General features: G+C 42.0%; 1 protein-coding gene across 1 annotated transcript in view; it reads left to right on the forward strand.

The window, feature by feature from the left end:
* CDYL2 (chromodomain Y like 2) overlaps positions 1-16,017 on the forward strand; it is a 454,107-nt gene that overhangs the window by 193,358 nt on the left and 244,732 nt on the right. Inside the window, exon 2 of the mRNA XM_053700586.1 lies at positions 11-566. Within this exon, the coding sequence (XP_053556561.1) occupies positions 11-566 (556 nt within the window). The remainder of the gene's footprint in view (positions 1-10; positions 567-16,017) is intronic.

Raw genomic sequence — 16,017 nt, forward strand, 5'->3', positions numbered from 1 at the left:
GTGTCCATAGGTTGAAAGAATTGTCGATAAAAGGAAGAATCGGAAAGGGAAGTGGGAATACCTTATTCGGTGGAAAGGCTATGGTAGTAGTGAAGACACATGGGAGCCTGAACATCATCTTCTACATTGTGAGGAATTCATTGATGAGTTTAATGGACTTCATGTGTCTAGGGATAAAAAAGCTAAAAATGGGAAACAGTCAGCATCCAAATTTTTACGGGGGAGTTCTATGGATAAGATTTCCCATCGCATGACAGAGCCCAGGAAAGCTAGACTAGTATCTCATAAAAGTCAAAAAATGCACTCTTTTATAAAGCAGAAGAAGGCAGGCACATCTAAATATTCTTCAGGGGACCGAGCCACAAAAACTGTTTCTTATAGAACTACTCCTAGTGGACTACAGATAATGCCACTGAAAAAGAACTTGGAAAATGGAGATCACAAAGAGACCAAGCATTTTGAACAGGATTCAGAGCAGGATAAAAATGAGCTTGAGGATGACAAAATACAGCAAGGCTTGCCAGGCGGACTGGAAATATGTGATTCCCCTATTGTAAATGGAATAGGTATGTCTTTTTGAAATCGTACTGTACTGATAGGAACATAATGACCATAAATATATGTAACCCGTAATGATTCATGTGTTTATTCTTTATTGGTCTAAGAAACGCTATTAAAATATTCTTTATTTTTAAGAGACACATTCCAGTCTCCTGCTTACCTCAAAATGGATAGCACAGTGTTACAAAATGAGGCACAAAGACTAAATATAATCTCATTATTATTCCACTTTTTTGATAAAAAAAATATATTTTAAAAATAGTTTAATGAAAGACAGTGCTACTAATGTCTACGATAAGTCTTAAAAAAATCCCAGTTCAAGACTTCTTTACTGCAGTTACGGCTAGATTACGAGTTTTGCGTTATGAGGGGTGCGGTACTTACTAACATGTTATTCTCACCGCTCACTTTCCTACAGCGCTGGTATTACGGGGTTTTATAAACCTGGCGTTAAAAGGCAAGAAGTGAGCGTAGAGCAAAATTGAGCTCCATACCGCAAAGCAATACCAGCGCTGCTTAAGTCAGCAGTGAGCTGGTCGTACGTGCTCGTGCACGATTTCCCCATAGACATCAATGGGGAGAGCCGGCTGAGAAAAAGTCTAACACCTGCAAAAAAGCAGCGTAAAACTCAGTAACGCAGCCCCATTGATTCTTATGGGGAAATAAAAGTTATGTTTACACCTAACACCCTAACATGAACCCTGAGTCTAAACACTCCTAATCTTACACTTATTAACCCCTAATTTGCCGTCCCGGACATCGCCGACACCTGCATTATACTTATTAACCCCTAATCTGCCGCTCCGGACATCGCCGCCACCGACATTATATTTATTAACCCCTAATCTGCTGCCCCCAACATCGCTGCCACCTACATTATATTTATTAACCCCTAATCTGCCGCCCCCAATGTCGCCACAACCTACCTACACTTAATAACCCCTAATCTGCCGCACCAACGTCGCAGCCACTATTCTAAATTTATTAACCCCTAAACCTAAGTCTAACCCTAACACCCCCTAACTTAAATATAATTAAAATAAATATAAATAAAACCTACAATTATTATTTAAAACTAAATACCTATAAAATAAACCCTAAGCTAGCTACAATATAACTAATAGTTACATTGTATCTAGCTTAGGGTTTATTTTTATTTTACAGGCAAGTTTGTATTTATTTTAACTAGGTAGAATAGTTATTAACTATTTAATAACTACCTAGCTAAAATAAATACAAATTTACCTGTAAAATAAAACCTGTAAAATAAAACCTAACCTAAGTTACACTAACACCACACTACAATTAAATAAATTACCTACATTAAATACAATTAAATTAAATTAGCTAAATCACACACAAAAAAACACTAAATTACAGAAAATAAAAAACAAATTACAAGATATTTAAAGTAATTACACCTAATCTAATAGACCTATCAAAATAAAAAAAAGCCCCCCCAAAATAAAATAAAAAACCCCTAGCCTAAACTAAACTATCAAAAGTCCGTAAAAGGGCCTTTTGTGGGGCATTGCCTCAAAGAAATCAGCTCTTTCTCCTACATTGGTGTGTCCGGTCCACGGCTTCATCCTTACTTGTGGGATATTCTCTTCCCCTACAGGAAATGGCAAAGAGAGCACACAGCAAAAGCTGTCCATACAGCCCCCCCTCTGGCTCCGCCCCTCAGTCAATCTCTTTGCCGCTCTGAACAGGTAGCATCTCCACGGGGATGGTAAAGAGTATGTGGTGTTAGTTGTAGTTTTATTTCTTCTATCAAGAGTTTATTTTAAAATAGTGCCGGTTTGTACTATTTACTCTACAACAGAAAGTGATGAAGAGTTCTGTTAAAAGAGGAGTATGATTTTAGCACCAGTAACTAAAATCCATTGCTGTTCCCACGCAGGACTGTTGAAACCAGAGAACTTCAGTTGGGGGGAACAGTTTGCAGACTTATCTGCTCCAGGTATGACCAGTCTCTTTTCTAACAAGACATAGTAATGCTAGAAGACTGTCAGTTTTCCCTTATGGGATCGGTAAGCCATTTTCTTAGACTCAGTAACAGAATTAAGGCTTATAAATTGGGCTCTATGCTGGTTGACACTATTGTGGGCTAAATCGATTTGTTTACATCATATTTATATGACATTTGGAGTGTTTTGTGAACTTTGAAACACTTTTGGGAACGTTTAATTACGCCTGGCAGTTGTTTAGACGCCTAATCTAGTCAGAAAGGCCCCTTCACTCTGGTATGCAGAGGGAGGAGGCCTCATTTTCGCGCCTCAGTTGCGCAGTTACTTCTAAAGGCAGTGCATGCAGCTTCATGTGAGAGGGTCCTGTGGCTGAGAAACGGACTCAGGAAGGCTTATTTCTGTGGTGAATAACCCCTAAGGAAGGTAAAAGCCGCAGCAAAGTCTGTGGCAGGGACTGTAGTGTGTTTAAACCGGTAAATTGAACTATTAGCTCCGGTTTGGTCATTTAAGGGTTTAGAGACTTGAAATTTGGTGTGCAATACTTTCAAAGCATTAAGACACTGGGGTGTAAATTTTATAAAGATCGGATATTTCCTTCATAGTTTTTCGAACTTTCAGAAATAAAGTGTGCTCTTTTTATTATTTAAAGAGACAGTAACGGTTTTGTTTAAAATCGTTTTTATTGCATTAATAGCCTGCCTAAATCTGTCTAACATGTTTGTACCTTCAGATAGCATATGTTCTGTGTGTATGGAAGCCAAGGTGGTTCCCCCTTTAAATGTATGTGCAAATTGTGCCATGGTGTCCAAACAAAGTAAGGACAGTACTGTCACATTTTAATAAAGTTGCCCAAGATGATTCTTCAAATGAAGGTAGTGGGGATAGCTCATCATCCTCTCCTTCTGTTTCAACACCAGTTTTGCCCGCGCAGGCGATACCTAGTACATCTAGCGCGCCAATGCTTGTTACTATGCAGCAATTAACAGCAGTAATGGATAATTCTATAGCAAATCTTTTATCCAAACTGCCAGCATTTCCCAGAAAGCGTGATTGCTCAGTTTTAAATACAGAGGATGAGCAAGTTGGCGCTGACGATAATTTATCTGTTATAACCTCACATCAATCTGATTTGGCAGTGAGGGAGGGTCTGTCTGAGGGAGAAATTTCTGATTCAGGAAAAATTTCTCAGCAGGCAGAACCTGATATCGTGGCATTTAAATTTAAGCTAGAACATCTCCGCGCCCTGCTTAAGGAGGTGCTAGCTACTCTTGATGATTGTGATTCTTTGGTGATTCCAGAGAAGTTGTGCAAAATGGACAAATTCTTAGAGGTCCCAGTGCACGCTGATGCGTTTCCGATACCCAAGAGGGTGGCGGACATAGTGACTAAGGAGTGGGAGAAGCCAGGTGTCCCTTTTGTTCCACCTCCTATATTTAAGAAAATGTTCCCCATTGTCGACCCCAGAAGGGACGCATGGCAAACGGTCCCTAAGGTAGAGGGGGCATTTTCAACGTTAGCCAAGCACACAACTATTCCTATTGAGGACAGTTGCGCTTTCAAAGATCCTATGGATAAAAAATTGGAAGGATTGCTTAAAAAGATATTTGTTCAGCAAGGTTTCCTTCTTCAACCAATTTCGTGCATTATTCCTGTCACCACGGCGGCGTCTTTTTGGTTCGAGGAACTAGAAAATTTGCTCCAAAAGGAGACTCCATATGATGAAGTCATGGACAGAATTCACGCACTAAAGTTGGCTAATTCCTTTATTTTGGATGCCGCTTTTCAATTTGCAAAATTAGCGGTGAAAAATTCAGGTTTTGCAATAGTGGCGCGCAGGGCGCTTTGGCTAAAATCTTGGTCGGCGGATGTGTCGTCCAAAACAAAATTGCTTGATATTCCTTTCAAAGGTAAGACCCTTTTCGGGCCAGAATTGAAGGAGATTATTTCAGACATCACTGGGGTAAAGGGCCATGCCCTCCCACAGGATAGGCCTTTCAAGGCTAAGAACAAATCTAATTTTCATTCCTTTCGGCTCCTAACTCTGCAGCCTCTAGACAAGAGGGTAACGCTTCCCAGCCTAAACAAGCATGGAAACCATTGCAAGGCTGGAACAAGGGTAAACAGGCCAAGAAGCCTGCTGCTGCTACCAAGACAGCATGAAGGGGTAGCCCCCGATCCGGGACCGGATCTAGTAGGGGGCAGACTTTCTCTCTTTGCTCAGGCTTGGGCAAGAGATGTTCCGGATCCCTGGGCACTAGAAATAGTCTCTCAGGGGTATCTTCTAGAGTTCAAGGAACTTCCTCCAAGGGGAAGGTTCCACATGTCTCGCTTATCTTCAGACCAGATAAAGAGACAGACATTCTTACATTGCGTAGGAGACCTATTAAAGATGGGAGTGATACACCCAGTTCCAACAGCGGAACAAGGTCTGGGTTTTTACTCAAACCTGTTTGTAGTTCCCAAAAAAGAGGGAACTTTCAGGCCAATTCTTGATTTAAAATTCTAAATAAATTCCTCAGAGTTCCATCATTCAAAATGGAAACCATTCGGACGATTTTACCAACAATCCAGGAGGGTCAATATATGACTACCGTGGACTTAAAGGATGCGTACCTGCATATTCCTATCCACAAAGATCATCATCAGTTCCTGAGGTTCGCCTTTCTGGACAAACATTACCAGTTCGTGGCTCTTCCATACGGTTTAGCCACTGCTCCCAGAATTTTCACGAAGGTGCTAGGGTCCCTTCTAGCGGTTCTAAGGCCGAGGGGCATTGCTGTAGCACCTTACCTAGACGACATTCTAATCCAAGCGTCGTCCTTTTCCAAAGCAAGGGCTCATACAGACATTGTTTTAGCCTTTCTCAGGTCTCACGGGTGGAAGGTGGAAGTAGAAAAGAGTTCCCTGTCCCCGTCCACAAGGGTTCCTTTTCTGGGAACAATAATAGATTCTGTAGAAATTAAGATTTTTCTGACGGAGGTCAGAAAGTTAAAGCTTCTAAACGCTTGTCAAGTTCTTCAATCTATTCCTCAGCCTTCCATAGCTCAGTGCATGGAGGTAATAGGTATAATGGTTTCAGCAATGGACGTGGTTCCTTTTGCTCGAATTCATCTAAGACCATTGCAACTGTGCATGCTCAAACAGTGGAATGGGGATTATTCAGACTTGTCTCCCCAGATTCAAGTAGACCAGGTAACCAGAGACTCACTCCGCTGGTGGTTGACTCAGGATCACCTGTCTCAGGGAATGAGTTTCCGCAGACCAGAGTGGGTCATTGTCACGACCGACGCCAGTCTCTTAGGCTGGGGCGCGGTCTGGGACTCCCTGAAAGCTCAGGGTCTATGGTCTCGGGAAGAGTCTCTTCTCCCGATAAACATTTTGGAACTGAGAGCGTTTTTCAATGCGCTCCTGGCTTGGCCTCAACTAGCGAAGGCCAGATTCATAAGATTTCAGTCGGACAACATGACGACTGTAGCGTACATCAATCATCAGGGGGGAACAAAGAGTTCCTTGGCGATGAGAGAGGTATCCAAGATTATCAAATGGGCGGAGGATCACTCCTGCCATCTATCTGCAATTCACATCCCAGGAGTAGACAACTGGGAGGCGGATTATTTGAGTCGTCAGACTTTCCATCCGGGGGAGTGGGAACTCCACCCGGAGGTCTTTGCCCAGTTAACTCAACTATGGGGCATTCCAGATATGTATCTGATGGCGTCTCGTCAGAACTCCAAGGTTCCTCGCTACGGGTCCAGATCCAGGGATCCCAAGGCGACGCTAGTGGATGCATTGGTGGCGCCTTGGTCGTTCAATCTAGCTTATGTGTTTCCACCGTTCCCTCGCTTGTAGCCAGGATCAAACAGGAGAAGGCCTCTGTGATTCTAATAGATCCTGCATGGCCACGCAGGACTTGGTATGCAGACCTGGTGAATATGTCATCGGCTCCACCATGGAAGCTACCTTTGAGACAGGATCTTCTAGTACAAGGTCCATTCGAACATCCAAATCTAGTCTCTCTGCAACTGACTGCTTGGAAATTGAACGCTTGATTCTATCTAAGCGTGGGTTTTCAGAATCAGTTATAGATACTCTGGTTCAAGCCAGAAAACCTGTGACTAGGAAAATTTACCATAAGATATGGCAAAAATATATCTGTTGGTGCGAATCCAAGGGATTCTCCTGGAGTAAAATTAAAATTCCTGGGATACTTTCCTTTCTCCAAGAGGGTTTGGATAAAGGTTTGTCAGCTAGTTCTCTAAAAGGACAGATATCTGCTCTGTCTGTTTTGTTACACAAACGTCTGGCAGCCGTGCCAGATGTACAGGCGTTTGTACAGGCGTTAGTCAGAATCAAGCCTGTCTACAGACCTATGACTCCTCCATGGAGTCTAAACTTAGTTCTTTCAGTTCTTCAAGGGGTTCCGTTTGAACCCTTACATTCCATAGATATTAAGTTACTATCTTGGAAAGTTCTGTTTTTGGTTGCTATTTCTTCTGCTAGAAGAGTTTCTGAATTGTCTGCTTTGCAGTGTACTTCACCCTATCTGGTATTCCATACTGATAAGGTAGTTTTACGTACCAAGCCTGGTTTTCTTCCAAAAGTGGTTTCCAACAGGAATATTAACCAGGAAATAGTTGTTCCTTCTCTGTGTCCGAATCCAGTTTCGAAGAAGGAACGTTTGTTACACAACCTAGATGTGGTCCGTGCTTTAAAATTCTATTTAGAAGCAACAAAGGATTTCAGACAGACATCATCCTTGTTTGTCATTTATTCTGGTAAGAGGAGAGGGCATAAAGCTACTGCTATCTCTCTTTCCTTTTGGCTGAAAAGCATCATCCGATTGGCTTATGAGACTGCCGGACGGCAGCCTCCTGAACGAATTACAGCTCACTCTACTAGAGCTGTGGCTTCCACATGGGCCTTCAAGAACGAGGCTTCTGTTGATCAGATCTGTAAGGCAGCGACTTGGTCTTCTCTGCATACTTTTGCCAAATTTTCAAATTCGATACTTATGCTTCTTCGGAGGCTGTTTTTGGGAGAAAGGTTTTGCAAGCTGTGGTGCCTTCCGTTTAGGTTACCTGACTTGTTCCCTCCCTTCATCCGTGTCCTAAAGCTTTGGTATTGGTTCCCACAAGTAAGGATGAAGCCGTGGACCGGACACACCAATGTAGGAGAAAACAGAATTTATGTTAACCTGATAAATTTCTTTCTCCTACGGTGTGTCCGGTCCACGGCCCGCCCTGGCTTTTAGTCAGGTTTAAAATTTTTATTTCTGTACACTACAGTCACCACGGCACCCTATAGTTTCTCCTTTTTCTCCTAACCGTTGGTCGAATGACTGGGGGGCGGAGCCAGAGGGGGGGCTGTATGGACAGCTTTTGCTGTGTGCTCTCTTTGCCATTTCCTGCAGGGGAAGAGAATATCCCACAAGTAAGGATGAAGCCGTGGACCGGACACACCGTAGGAGAAAGAAATGTATCAGGTAAACATAAATTCTGTTTTTACCTGTAAAAAAAATGCAAACAACCCACCACCCACACAACCAACCCCCCAAATAAAATCCTAACTAAAAAAACCCTAAGCTCCCCGTTGCCCTGAAAAGGGCATTTGGATGGGCATTGCCCTTAAAAGGGCATTTAGCTCTATGGCAGGCCCAAAACCCTAACCTAAAAAATAAACCCACCCAATACACCCTTAAAAAATTCCTAACACTAACCCCCGAAGATTACCGGGAGAAGTCTTCATCCAAGCGGCAAGATGTCCTCAACGAAGCCGGCAGAAGTGGTCCTCCAGATGGGCAGAAGTCTTCATCCAGACGGCATCTTCTATCTTCATCCTTCCATCGCGGAGCGGGTCCATCTTCAAGACATCCGACGCGGAGCATCCTCCTCTTCCGACGGACTAACGACGAATGAAGGTACCTTTTAAATGACGTCATCCAAGATGGCGTCCCTTAGATTCCGATTGGCTGATAGAATTCTATCAGCCAATCGGAATTAAGGTAGAAAAAATCCTATTGGCTGATGCAATCAGCCAATAGAATTGAACTTGCATTCTATTGGCTGATTGGATCAGCCAATAGGATTGAGCTTGCATTCTATTGGCTGTTCCAATCAGCCAATAGGATTTTTTCTACCTTAATTCCGATTCGCTGATAGAATTTTATCAGCTAATCGGAATCTAAGGGACGCCATCTTGGATGACGTCATTCAAAGGTACCTTCATTCGTTGTTAGTCCGTCGGAAGAAGAGGATGCTCCGCATCGGATGTCTTGAAGATGGACCCGCTCTGCACCGGAAGGATGAAGATAGAAGATGTCGTCCGGATGAAGACTTCTGCCCATCTGGAGGACCACTTCTGCTTGTCTGGAGGACCACTTCTGCCGGCTTCGTTGAGGACATCTTGCCGCTTGGATGAAGACTTCTCCCGGTAAGTGAATCTTCAGGGGTTAGTGTTAGGATTTTTTTAAGGGTGTATTGGGTGGGTTTATTTTTTAGGTTAGGGTTTTGGTCCTGCAATAGAGCTAAATGCCCTTTTAAGGGCAATGCCCATCCAAATGCCCTTTTCAGGGCAATGGGGAGCTTAGGTTTTTTTAGTTAGGATTTTATTTGGGGGGTTGGTTGTGTGGGTGGTGGGTTTTACAGTTGGGGGGGTTGTTTGTATTTTTTTTTACAGGTAAAAGAGCTGATTTCTTTGGGGCAATGCCCCGCTAAAGGCCCTTTTAAGGGCTATTGATAGTTTAGTTTAGGCTAGGTTTTTTTTTTATATTTTGATAGGGCTATTAGATTAGGTGTAATTAGTTTAAATATCTTGTAATTTGTTTTTTATTTTCTGTAATTTAGTGGGGGGGGGGTTGTGATTTAGCTAATTTAATTTATTGTATTTAATGTAGGTAATTGATTTAATTGTAGTGTTAGGTGTTAGTGTAACTTAGGTTAGGTTTTATTTTACAGGTAAATTTGTATTTATTTTAGCTAAGTAGTTATTAAATTGTCAATAACTATTTAATAACTATTCTACCTAGTTAAAATAAATACAAATTTGCGTGTAAAATAAACCCTAAGCTAGATACAATGTAACTATTAGTTATATTGTAGCTAGCTTAGGGTTTATTTTATAGGTAAGTATTTAGTTTTAAATAGGAACAATTTAGATAATAATTGTAGGTTTTATTTAGATTTATTTTAATTATATTTAAGTTAGGGTGTGTTTGGGTTAGACTTAGGTTTAGAGGTTAATAAATTTAGAATAGTCGCTGCGACGTTGAGGGCAGCAGATTAGAGGTTAATAATTGTAGGTAAGTTGCGGCGACATTGGGGGCGGCAGATTAGGGGTTAATAAATATAATGTAAGTGGCGGCGATGTTGGGGGCAGCAGATTAGGGGTTAATAAATATAATGTAGGTGGCGGCGATGTCCGGAGCGACAGATTAGGGGTTAATAAATTAAGGCAGGTGGCGGCGATGTTAGGGGCTAATAATATTTAACTAGTGTTTGCGAGGCGGGAGTGCGACGTTTTAGGGGTTAATATGTTTATTCTAGTGGCGGCAATGTCCGGAGCGGCAGATTAGGGGTTAAAAACTTTATTATAGTGTTTGCGATGCGGGAGGGCCTCGGTTTAGGGGTTAATAGGTAGCTTATGGGTGTTAGTGTACTTTTTAGCACTTTAGTTATGAGTTTTATGCTACGGCATTGTAGTGTAAAACTCATAACTACTGACTTTACCTCCAAGATTCCTAACGCATTCTAGAGGGTGTACCGCTCACTTTTTGGCCTTCCAGGACAAACTCGTAATAGCGCATTGGAAGTCCCATAGAAAAAAGACTTTACGAACCTTACTTAAGTCGGTTTGTGGTAAGGCCAAATAAGTGTGCGGTGCCCCTAAACCTGCAAGACTTGTAATACCAGCGGTAGTGAAAAAGCAGCGTTAGGACCTGTTAACGCTGCTTTTTCAGCTTACCGCAAAACTCGTAATCTAGCCGTTAGTGTTTTCTTTTTTATTATAATATGAGTATTTAAAAATCTTGGTCTGAAATGTCCCCGACCATGTAAAGAAATATACAGTGAAAATTATACACACGCAAACAGTTTGCTTTTAAACACATCTGACCTATTTTTTTGTTTTTTAAAGTCTTATGTTCAAGCTTATACAGAAATGATCAAACCTTACAAAAATGCTTGCTAATATGTAACATAGTTTGTAAATCTGGCATATATAGTGTTCTTGGTTTGAGTAGCATGTATTGTTTTGAATGTTTGTTATATATCTTTTTGAAAACAAAGACAGTTACATGGCACATTCTCACTGAAACTTGAAAAGAAAAAGCCTCTTCAAGGAGTATGAAACCCAATATTTTTTCAGTCAGAGCATACAATATTTAAAATCCAGTTCTCTCTCGTTTTGCTTAGTTTTCGTGATATTCTTTGTTAAAGAGCATGTAGATATCATGTGAGTATCTAGAGCACTATGGGGCAGCAGTTTGTGAAAAGTGTATAAAATTCTTAAAAGGATGCAGCAGTCAAATATTTTTTTTTCATTGTATAGGTTAATATAATTGTAAAAAGTGCTCAAATACCTTTCATTTTCTCTTCTAGTTAGTTTCACTGCAATCTTCAATAAAGTGAATGTCAATTTTAATGCTAAAGTGCCCGGTTTTAATTTTTTTTTATTAAAAACAGGGGCACTTTAATTCATCAAAATTTACATTTCACTCCTGTTGAGAAAAAAAACTTACCTTTTAATCTTCACAGCAGCTCCAGCTTCCTCCGCCCGTCGCAAAGCCTCTTTCTGAGTCTAAAATGAGGAATACGGCTTCCTCCAATCACGGTGTTGAATCAGACACCGATTCCCCTGGGGGGGGGGGAGCCGTGATTGGAGGATGACATATCCATCATTTCTGACGTCAGAAATGGCTTGCAACAACCGGAGGAAGCTGGAGCTGCTGTGAAGATGAAAAGGTCGAATTTTTAAAAACCGGGCACTTTAGCATCAGAATTGACATTCACTTTAAAATATGGGCAGATTTCCAAACCCACTGTGAGGCTAATTTGCATTAGCCAATCCGGGTTGGAAACCTGGGTTCTCTCTTTATCCGGAGTTCCGGGTAAAGCACACATACCCACGCATGCGCTCTGGAATAGTAAAAGGATGTAGAAAAATACTTGTGTTTAAGCGTCATAGTGAGCCTAATAAATTGGAAAACTAACATAATTTATGCTTACCTGATATGGATATGGTGAGTCCACAGACTCATCAATTACTAGTGGGAGAATATCACTCCTGGCCAGCAGGAAGAGGCAAAGAGCACTACAGCAAAGCTGCTATATATGTCACTTCCCTTACCCATAATCCCCAGTCATTCGGCCGAAGAAAAAAGTAAAAAGAAGATAATACAAAAGTGTAGAGGTGCCTGAGGTTTTAGAAAAAATAACTGTCTTAAATAAAGGGTGGGCCATGGACTCACCATATCCGCAAAGAAATACATTTATCAGGTAAGCATAAATTATATTTCCTTTCCTAAGATATGGTGAGTCCACGGAATCATCAATTACTAGTAGGAATCAATACCCCAGCTAGAGGACACAGATGATAAGGGAGGGACAAGACAGGTAGACCTAAACAGAAGGCACCACTGCCTGAAGAACCCTTCTTCCAAAAGAAGCCTCAGCCGAGGCAAAAGTATCAAATTTATAAAACTTTGAAAAAGTATGCAAAGAGGACCAAGTTGCAGCCTTGCAAATCTGTTCCACAGAAGCTCCATTTCTTCTACAAGATACGACGAGTCCATGGATTCATCCTTTACTTGTGGGATATTATCTTCCTGCTAACAGGAAGTGGCAAAGAGCACCACAGCAGAGCTGTCTAGCTCCTCCCTTGACTCCACCCCCAGTCATTCTCTTTGCCTACACTAAGTAATAGGAAGGGTAAAGTGAAAGAGGTGACAAAATGATAGTTTTTATTTTCTTCAAGCAAGACTTTTTTATTTTAAATGGTACAGGTGAGTGCTATTTTTTCCCAGACAGTAGATGGATGAAGATTTCTGCCTGGAGACTGATGATCTTAGCAGTTGTCACTAAGATCCAGAGATCTCAGTCATTTTTTTCTGGAGAGACTGTGTTATTTCAGAATTGGCTGACAGTATTCCCATAAGGGAAGGGGTAAGCAGTAATCCTAATGTGAAAGAGAAGGGTATTACTGGGACCTGTATGTTGGGCTGAAAAAATGGTTGACACTGATGGCATAATGTTTGTTGGGCAAACGATTTTATGTTTTTGAGGACAATTAACGTTTTTCTTTTGTGTGAAGCAAACGTTTTTATTATTATGGCAATGGAGGGTGCACATGGCTTATTTTAGAACTGGGGAAACCCACATGGCTAGGTTTTAGACAGCTTTGTAGCGGTTTCTTTGCAAGGCTGTGAGACATCGATGTAGATGGGCGGGGCCTATTTTTGCGCCTCAGTTGCGCAGTTGAATTCCCCATGCGAGCAGCAAGCTCCAGCTCCGGTGGACCTCAAAGGAAGGATTGGGCCTAATCGAAGAGTTTAACTGGTTTTACAGACCCCTGAGGGCAGGTGTTTTTTTTTTTTTTGGTTAATCATAAAGTTTTTTTGAATAACGTTTTTGTCATTAAGGGTTAAGTATTCCTTTCCTTGTGGTGCAATCTTAGCTGGCAAGATAAGACATATATTCTAAAATTGTGATAATTTTATCATTTTAAAGCAGTTTTGGAAAATTTGTACGCTTTTTTTCTCTTAAAGGCGCAGTACCGTTTTTCAGATTATTTTTTTCACTAAACAAAGTGTTTTCAAGCCTGTTTGTGGCCATTACTAGCCTGTGTTAACATGTCTGACATTGAGCAAAGCCAATGTTCCATGTGTTTAAAAGCCATTGTGGAACCCCCACTTCAAATGTGTCCATGTACTGAAAGGGCCTTACATTGCAAAGAACATATTTTAGCTGATAAAAGTATGTCTCAGGATGATTCTCAGTCAGAAGAGAATCAGGTTATGCCATCTGCTTCTCCCCAAGTGTCACAACCTTTTAACGCCCGCCCAAGCGATGCCAAGTACTTCTAATGCGTCTAATTCTTTCACCCTGCAAGATATGGTTGCAGTTATGTCTACTACCCTTACAGAGGTATTATCTAAACTGCCAGGTTTACAGGGTAAGCGCAGCAGGTCAGGTATTAGAGTAAATGCTGAGCCCTCTGACGTGTTATTGGCCATCTCCGATGTACCCTCACAGTGTTCTGATTTGGGGGTGGGGGATTTGTTGTCTGAGGGAGAGCTTTCTGATTCAGGAAAGATATTCCCTCAAACAGACTCAGATGTGACGGCCTTTAAGTTTAAGCTTGAACACCTCCACCTGTTACTCAGGGAGGTCTTAGCGACTCTGGATGATTGTGACCCTATTGTCATTCCACCAGAGAAACTGTGTAAAATGGATAAATATCTAGAGGTCCCTACTTACACTAATGTTTTTCTAGTCCCTAGATGAATTTTGGACATTGTTACTAAAGAATGGGATAGACCAGGCATTCCTTTCTCTCCCCCTCCTACTTTTAAGAAAATGTTTCCCATATCTGACACCATTCGGGATTCGTGGCAGACAGTCCCTAAGGTGGAGGGAGCTATTTCTACCCTGGCTAAGCGTACAACTATACCTATTGAGGACAGTTGTGCTTTCAAAGATCCTATGGATAAAAAATTAGAGGGGCTTCTAAAGAAATTGTTTATTCATCAGGGTTTTCTTCTACAACCTATAGCGTGCATTGTTCCAGTAACTACTGCAGCAGCTTTTTGGTTTGAGGCTCTAGAGGAGTCTCTTAAGGTTGAGACCCCATTAGATGATATTTTGGATAGAATTAAGGCTCTCAAGCTAGCTAATTCTTTTATTACAGATGCCGCTTTCCAAATGGCTAAATTAGCGGCAAAGAATGCAGGATTTGCCATTTTAGCGCGTAGAGCATTATGGCTTAAGTCTTGGTCTGCTGATGTGTCTTCTAAATCCAAGCTTTTAGCTATTCCCTTTAAGGGTAAGACCCTATTCGGGCCTGAACTAAAGGAGATCATTTCTGACATTACTGGAGGTAAAGGTCATGCCCTTCCTCAGAACAAGACGGTTAAAATGAGGACCTAACAGAATAATTTTCATTCCTTTCGAAACTTTAAAGGCGGTCCCTCTACTTCCTCATCTGCCTCCAAGCAGGAGGGGAACTTTGCTCAATCCAAGTCAGTCTGGAGACCTAAACAGACCTGGAATAAAGGTAAACAGGCCAAGAAGCCCGCTGCTGCTACCAAGACAGCATGAAGGGGCAGCCCCCGATCCTTGACCGGATCTAGTAGGGGGCAGACTTTCTCTCTTCGCTCAGGCTTGGGCAAGAGACGTTCAGGATTCCTGGGCATTAGAAATTGTGACCCAGGGGTATCGTCTAGAATTCAAGGATTCTCTCCCAAGAGGGAGATTTCATCTTTCACGTTTGTCTGTAGACCAGACAAAAAGAGAGGCATTCTTACGCTGTGTAGAAGACCTATATACCATGGGTGTAATCTGCCCTGTTGCAAAATTAGAACAAGGGCAGGTGTTTTAATCCAATCTGTTCGTGGTTCCCAAAAAGAGGGAACCTACAGACCGATTTTAGATCTCAAAAGTCTAAACAAATTTCCCATCGTTCAAGATGGAGACCATATGAACAATTTTACCAATGATCCAGGAGGGTCAATATATGACCACCGTGGATTTGAAGGATGCGTATCTTCACATTCCTATCCACAAAGATCATCACCAGTTCCTCAGGTTCGCCTTCCTGGACAAACATTACCAGTTTGTGGCCCTTCCTTTCGGATTTTCCACAGCTCCCAAAATTTTCACAAAGGTGCTAGGGTCCCTTCTGGCGGTTCTAAGGCCGCGGGGCATAGCAGTGGCGCCCTATCTGGACGATATTTTGATTCACGTGTCAACTTACCATCTAGCCAAATCTCACACGGACATCGTGTTGGCTTTTCTAAGAACTCACGGGTGGAAGGTGAACATAAAAAAAGAGTTCACTAGTTCCTCTGACGAGTTCCATTCCTAGGAACTCTGACGGAGGTCAGAAAATCAAAGATCTTAACTACTTGCCGAGCACTTCATTCTATTCCTCGCCCATCAGTGGCGCAGTGTATGGAGGTCATTGGGTTAATGGTAGCGGCAATTAACATAGTTCCGTTTGCTCGCTTACATCTCAGACCACTGCAGCTGTGCATGCTCAGACAGTGGAATGGGGATTATGCAGATTTATCTCCGCGGATAACTCTGGATCTAGAGACCAGAGACTCTCTTGATTGGTGGTTGTCACAGGATCATCTGTCCCAGGGAATGTGCTTCCGCAGGCCAGCATGGGTCATAGTGACGACGGACCCCAGCCTCTTGGGCTGGGGTGCAGTCTGGAATTCCCTGAAGGCTCAGGGTGTGTGGACTCAGGAGTCGTCCCTACTACCAATAAA

The sequence above is a fragment of the Bombina bombina genome, chromosome 1, assembly GCF_027579735.1.
Source record: "Bombina bombina isolate aBomBom1 chromosome 1, aBomBom1.pri, whole genome shotgun sequence".
Classification (NCBI taxonomy): domain Eukaryota; kingdom Metazoa; phylum Chordata; class Amphibia; order Anura; family Bombinatoridae; genus Bombina; species Bombina bombina.